The sequence below is a fragment of the Botryllus schlosseri genome, chromosome 3 (assembly GCF_051294905.1).
Source record: "Botryllus schlosseri isolate E-star chromosome 3, Bs_hap1, whole genome shotgun sequence".
NCBI lineage: Eukaryota > Metazoa > Chordata > Ascidiacea > Stolidobranchia > Styelidae > Botryllus > Botryllus schlosseri.
In genome coordinates this window covers 9087655-9095136 of record NC_137238.1, presented here as the reverse complement: position 1 = coordinate 9095136, position 7482 = coordinate 9087655, and the positions used below count along the sequence as shown (strand labels likewise).

Genomic DNA, 7482 nt, shown 5'->3' with positions numbered 1-7482 from the left:
ATACTTTCTATAGTCGCTTTTGTGGTTAAGTGTGAGCAAGGAGCATTGAGCATGAGCATACATTACAAACTTTTATTTGATCCGTATGGGTAGGACTTGGTCCGCGAATGCAGCAGGTAAAATGTTGATTGTTGAATAAAGTTTAACAGCAGGAGTGTCGAATTAAACTGGTATCGCTGCCCGGATTCAATCCGTTCCTAGAAATCTTGCGGGCCATACCTGCCATATGATTCCAAAATGTTACCACCAAATTCATACCTTTTTTTTCACTGGAATATATCTGATATCACTATAAACGTTGACGTTGGAATTTGGTTTAGCATTTTGCAATCACCAAACAGTTTTTTTGAATGCCGGGGACCTTTTGCGTCAAAAGTAATTCAGTGATATCACAGATATTTGAATTATATTCATTCTGTAGCCTGTATTTATATTCCTAATGTAACTTACGTAAAACGGATTTGCATTATTTTTTCGCATCTGTGAATAACTGAATGTCCATTGTCCATTCGGCCCAACAGAGTTTGCACTTTTTCGCCTTCTCGGAATTTGGTGTTAAGGTCACCGACGTGGTGCTTATGGGGACTAGAGTGAAAACTCAACACTATGATATATTTACATTATCTAAATTTGCTGTCTTGAGTGAATCTTATTACTTGAAAGTATATTTTTCTTACTAGAAATATCTCTATCAGCTGAAGGATATTGCGCGAAAATTGGTAGGGACCAAATACATTCTGTGGACCCAGTTCTACCCTTACAAGTCAAGGAAAGGCTGGTGTGTGCTCGCTCTTAGCGAAGCGCCCATAGAAAGTATCAACAGCGCCACGCATCTCTGGAGCCCTACGCAACAAGCGGATTAAGGCAATCGATATCATAATAATCTGACATATCCAATGTAGACTACTTAGACGTAGCCTGCATATCTCTATCAGCTGAAGGCTATTGCGCGAAAATTGGTAGGGCCCTAATACATTCTGTGGACCCAGTTCTACCCTTACAAGTCAAGGAAAGGCTGGTGCGGGGCCTACGTAGGCCCCGGCTGGTGTGTGCTCGCTTGTACCGAAGCGCATAGAAAAAGTATCAACAGCGCAGCGTTTCTCTGTGGCGCGGTTGCACATTGCTATTGCCGCGACGTCAGCTGATCCCACTCTCGCCGCTCGGCCGCATCCTTGCTCTTGAGCTAGTCTATCGTTTCGCCAGACAGCATTGTTGCGTCACACTGCCAATCTACTCGACAATGAATAATCTGGGGCCGATTGTGGGGGTTCCAGGGCCATGAGTGGAATAAAATTTATATTTTCGCAAGCAGTACAGCGTCAGCTTTCGATTGATACCCGATTCATCAAATTTAATGCTTGGCAAGTCGGTCAAAAATCACCGTCAAATTGCCTGTAGCCAAATGGAAACTGTGACGTGATACAATTTAATTGAACCGTGCGATTTGCTTGTGTCGACACCATATAGGACACTATGATCAAACCGAGTAAAGTCTTGTTCTAATGCTGAAATTAATGTAGCCAACACCGTAATCGGCCAGATTCGGTTTTCATGATACAATATCAAATCAAGGCAACTCCCGTACGCCTGCTAGATTTTACATTTCACATCGATGCATTCTTTACCTAAATTTCATTGAATTAAAAAATTGATTAGTTGAATAATCACAATTTGCACATGTGGTATTGTTGCTTTTTCTGGTATTCATACAGTGTTTTCTGACAACAATGGTCCTTTACACTAGGCCGCATACAGAACGCTAACGTGAACCTCGCGTTCACACCATCCGTAGCTTATATAGTGGTAGGCCTACATTTTGAAGTTTGCTCTACTCTACAATCTCTACATAATCAACTATATAAGGCTAATATCAAATAATTATGCATTTAATAACAGGTGCTAAAACAAAAAAGGCCTTCATTGCAGCCCACAACCCTTATGCACGATTTTGAATTGGCAGCCATTCGGGCATTCTCTGATGAATTTCCGAATGTGAAAATTACGGGGTGCCTGTTTCATCTCAGCCAAAGTGTACAAAGAAAGGTGCAGGAGTTAGGATTGAAAACTCAATATCTATCTGATCGCGACTTCTCCATTCAGGCAAGCCTTTGTATAGCCAATGACGTTATCGCTAAGTGATAATGACTTGAGGTTTTGTTACAGGTAAAGTCCCTGACGGCCCTGGCTTTTATGCCGGAGTCAGACGTAGAACGTTGCTTTGGTATATTGACTTCCTCTGGCAATGGCTGGCCAACTATTGCCGACGGTCATATACACAACGATTAGGGATTTGAGGATTAAATTATGTATTCGTAAATGTTCTATCTGTGAAGTGTATGTATCTTCCTCATTTCTTTACATAACATGATGAAATCCTGAAAATTCAATTCTGTATTCTAAGGCATCGAGATTTTGTGGAATGATCATGGATAGGTGACTTTTTTCAGAGGTGGGTGATGTATGCAACGTTGCTACTGAAGTAGTGGAAGTATTGCTACAATGATTTACTCAGGTTCAAATAGAAGTAGCGAAAATATAAATGTGTATAGTACTTTTAAAAAGTTCTAAAAGTAGATTTGGTTGTTCGCTCGGAGTCAGTTGGAAATAGTCACTTTTGAAATTGCAGGGTTAAGCTTAGTGACTACCGCAAAATGGCCATTGAATATGTGTGTTCTATTTTCAAAAACCTTCAAAACTCAGGAGATCTAGATATCCCCAGAAAAAAACAAGTTGTGATGTTTTTGTTTGGTGAGTAGTATGAAAACACAATCACCCGCGGAAGTAGGCAAACCTACTCGAGTACTCAAAATAACTAGAATTACTCCTTTAAAAACTACGTCTGCTTGATATTTAATTATATATGATGTTATTGATGTAGGAATATGATGGAAAAGCGACACCTCAAGTTGGAATGAAGGTTGTGTCACTTGCAACAAAGGTTGAACGTCCGCGACTGTGTGAACATAAGCCTCGTTGGTCGTCACAAGGCTACATCACGGGGATTGCGTATAATTGCGAGTCGTCAATGTGTGAATTGGATTTACGATACGCGCATGACGCGCGAAATTTATCTTGTGAACTAGGTGTACGACTGTACGAAGTACGTGTACGTGAATCAACGTTTATATGACAGCGGTCCGCTAGCATAATCAGAAGAAAAATGCCAGACGCGTTAAAGCTATTCAACACGTTAACGCAAATTGCCACTGATAAATATACCCAATGAATTATATATCATCGCTAGTTCCTCAAAGAAGTATTGCTGAGGAAGCCTTTGTTTACAGCACAACTGTGTATGCGATGAAGCGTGACCAGGAACACGCTGAAACGCAGAGCTCACGGTAGTTTCCAATCATTGTATATATATCATTGGTCTTTACTTACTAGGAATTTGCCTGCTTCACAATATAGGGTCAAGGGTCAAATCCTGGTTTTAAAATTGCCATATGTTGAAATCAGTGATGCGTAACGTTATTTTCAAACTTATCTGGCGCAATTCTATTTAAACCAAAATTCACGAACAAGGTGTCATATGAAAGCTGCTGCCAATTAGAATACAATAAACTTGGTTGTAATATTGATATTTGACCACAGCATAGTGTAAAATATGATTTGGTACTCAGTGAAAAATAGCACAATTTCTCATAAATATTAAATGTAAAATTCTAACTATCTGATTTTGCGTTTAGTAGATACTTGTTGCCATGCTCAGAGAGTAATCTTATTAATTGGATATGTTCATTATGCTTGCAAGGGAACTTATGGGTTACCTTTCAAACGATATTTAGACTTTCTGTATGACAGGTAGTGAGTTATTCCATGTTTTATCCATGCTAAACAGTATATTTTATGACTACAAGTTCATTGTTTGCTCTATATCCTATGCCTATATTATGAGTAATATTGATACGATTGTTGGTCTACGTAACGTGTCAAAATGTCATCATAAGATTTACTGTTGCATGTGATGTCAGTCAAAATTCCAATCACGTACACCGAGTCATGTATGCATATTATTGCCTATTTAATGTCTTGCCAATCCGTGTAGGATATCTCTGATGATCTGCAATCTTTCGATTGATGTTAATCAGTAGACATGGCATAAATAATTTGAAATAGCTATGAGTTGTTGAGTAATAGTGCTGTCTTGTTGTTCAGATACAATCAGGTTTTATGCTATTTACAATGAACGCGATAGAATCCTGCAGTGTTGGAATACTATTAGATGAACCCAGCGAGTGCCATAAGCTAACATTTGTGACCAAGAAATCACTAGTTTCATGTAAAGAATTGGATGTTGAGGAAAGAGAGAAACTTCTACACAGAGCAAATTTAATCAGCGAAGAGGGGAAAGTTGAGACAATATGTGGACACCACAAAGCACTGATGATAGACCAGTATGAAGCATTGCAGGTAACTTGTTGTGACCCCTTGAAGTGTCATAGAAGGAAAATTAGAAAGAACATCCATGCCATAACACTTGAGCAGACAAAGGCTTTACAGAAGCAGATGGTAACAGTTGTTCCAGGAAAGAAAGTTTGTAATAACTGCAATATTAAGTTGAAAGCAATGTGTGCGCAAATCTGTGACTCTTCTAATGGTGAAGATAGTGAGGAAAATGGTGAAGATGGTGAGGAAGAATGTTCAATTGATCAGGTATCAAGTTTTGTATTGAATTCAAGTTTGAACGAAATTGGAGTGTCCCCCTTGAAACTGCATGGTATGGCCAAAGATCGACGCTCTCAGTACGGCAAAAGAAAATTATTGAAGATTAGAAACAGAATGACAAAAAAAATTGCAACTGCACTAGACCTCTCAATAGATGAGGTCAGTGAGGAGAGTTATTCCAACAGATCATTGGAACAAAAAGCTAATGATCTGGATATCTTAATGGGAGAAATTTTTGCCAAGATAAATCATACTGATACAACAAGAGCAGAGAAAATCCAACTACTGACATTAGCTCCAAATTCGTGGAATAAAAAAGAAATATCTGAGTATTTTGGTGTCCCATATTGTTTAGTGACTGCTGCTAAAAGCATACTCGGGGAAATGGTATTTTGAGTAAACCACCACCAAGAAAGAGAAAGGCTTTAAGTCAGTCAATAAAAGAAACAATCTCAGAATTTTACTGCAATGATGATAATTCAAGAACAATGCCTGGAATTCGGGATAAGGTCTCAGTTAAAAGAAACGTATATCAGCAGAAAAAATTGATTTTATGTACCTTGAAAGAGCTGTATCAGCTATTTCGAGAGAAGCACAATGACCTCAAAGTTGGATTTTCAACCTTTGCAGCTTTAAGGCCAAAATGGTGTGTATTGGCAGGATCCTCAGGTACACATTCAGTTTGCGTGTGTACAATACACCAGAATGTGATATTGATGATGAAATCAGCACAATTTGAGGAGAGTTACCATGAGTTGATCAGCATGATGGTGTGTGATACAAAGAGCAATGACTGTATGTTGCAACGTTGTTCTCATTGCCCAGGCCCCAAAGTAGTTGAGGAATATATAAAAAGGAAATTTGAAGATTTCAATGAACCAATTACATTCAATCAGTGGACAGCCACTGACAGAACAGAGTTGGTTTATAGGGTACTTCCTGTGACTGAGTTTATTGCGGTGCTCATGACTAAACTGATCAAACTCTTACCGCATTCCTTCATTGCAAAACAACAGGCGACTTTTCTTAAACTGCGCAAGGAGACATTGGAGGAAGGATCTGTAGTTATCTTGATGGACTTCAGTGAAAACCATTCATTTCATGTCCAAGACGAGGCCCAAGGATATCACTGGTCTCATAGTAATTGTACTGTGCATCCAGTGGTATGCTACTATGTCAAAAATGGCGAGCTGCAGCATTTGTCGCTTTGTTTTTTTTTCAAGCGACTTGCGCCACGATGTAGCCATGGTTTATGAAATTCAAAGTGAAACGATAAGCTTTTTGAAAAATTCATTGCCATCTGTAACAAAAGTGGAATATTTTACCGATGGTTGCGCTGCGCAATATAAAATTTAAAAAACTTCATCAATTTGTGCTGGCACGAAGAGGACTTCGGTGTGAAAGCGGAATGGTCCTTTTTCGCAACTAGTCACGGCAAATCCGTTTGCGATGGAATAGGAGGTACAGTGAAAAGATCAGCCACTTTGGAAAGTCTTCGACGACGGCCATACGATGCCCAAATTCTGAATGTTCAAGAAATGATGAAGTACTGCAAAACTGCAATTCCCAGCATCTATTTCAAAGAGCTTCCAGAAACAGACCTCCAAATTACAAGAGAACAATTGAAAAAAAGATTTGCTCTTGGTAGCACCATCAAAGGAACCAGATCCTTTCATAATTTTCGGCCAATATCTAATTGCAAAGTTGCCATGAAACGCATAAATTTTGTTGCCATGAAACGCATAAATTTTGATGAGAAGGACAGTTTAATTTTTGATTTTTCACAGCCTAAATGTCACCCATGTGTTGATGGCATCAAGCAGGGCAGTTATGCATCTGTTATTTATGACAATGACTGGTTCATTGGATATATCACCGAAGTGGATAATGCAAATGATGATGCTAAAGTAAAATTTATGCATCCAAAAGGGCCTTCGGTCTCATTCAGATTTCCTGAATATGAAGATGTATGTTGGGTTCCTTATGCTCATATCTTGTGTATCGTCGAACCTCCAACCTTGGCAACATTAAGGGGCCAGTACAAATTATCAAATGGCACCCTTCAGCAAATTCAATCTGCATTTGCCAAGTTCCTACATACTCCGAAATGCACCGAAAAAACGTCAAGTGCATAATATGGACAGTATATATTGAAATAATTTGAAAATGTGTTCTGATGTTTAATATTGGTATTCAAAACTGATTATTGATATGCTTTCTACTTACTGTTCGACTTTCTTGTTCATTAACAATCGCCCCACACTACACAGATTGGTTTTTGATGCAGCTAATCTACTCTTTTCGTTTTCAGAATGTCTGGTGAATATTTATCCGTATCCGTGTTTCAGCCAAGTGATATGATCTTTAATCAACATGACAGCCATTTCAAAATAAGTTTTCTAGTAAATATTGTATGATCAGAGATCGGTGGCAATCAGGCAGTTTAGACACAGAAAGATATCTGGAAAAAACTCTAAACGCTAGAAAAAAATGAAAAATTTAAACATATCTTTTCAATGAAGTATTGAGATGATTGGCAGTCAAATATCACATTCAATATCAATTCAGCAGTGTTCTACTCTTTTCAAGCTTTCATTCAACACCTTTCTCGAAAAAATCGGTTTAAATAGAATTACGCTAGGCAAAGTTGAATATTTGTTATGCATGACTGATTTTGAAAACATGATGACTTTAAATTGACATTTGACCTCTAAACCCTAGTCGTAAAGTTAAAAAGTTAGGTCTATCACAATAAGCATATATAAAATTTCTTACTACAGAAATTTGAGTCTGTCTGGCTGCAATTTTATCACT

The 7482-nt window shown here is 38.3% G+C and overlaps 1 protein-coding gene across 1 annotated transcript; it reads left to right on the top strand.

Moving 5' to 3' along the window:
* Window positions 1–3803: 3803 nt before the first annotated feature.
* On the top strand, window positions 3804–7213 carry LOC145435732 (uncharacterized). Its single transcript, XM_080313013.1, has one exon. The coding sequence runs from the start codon at window positions 5157–5159 to the stop codon at window positions 5922–5924; it is 768 nt and encodes a 255-aa protein (XP_080169139.1). The 5' UTR covers window positions 3804–5156; the 3' UTR covers window positions 5925–7213.
* The last annotated feature ends 269 nt before the right edge of the window (window positions 7214–7482 follow it).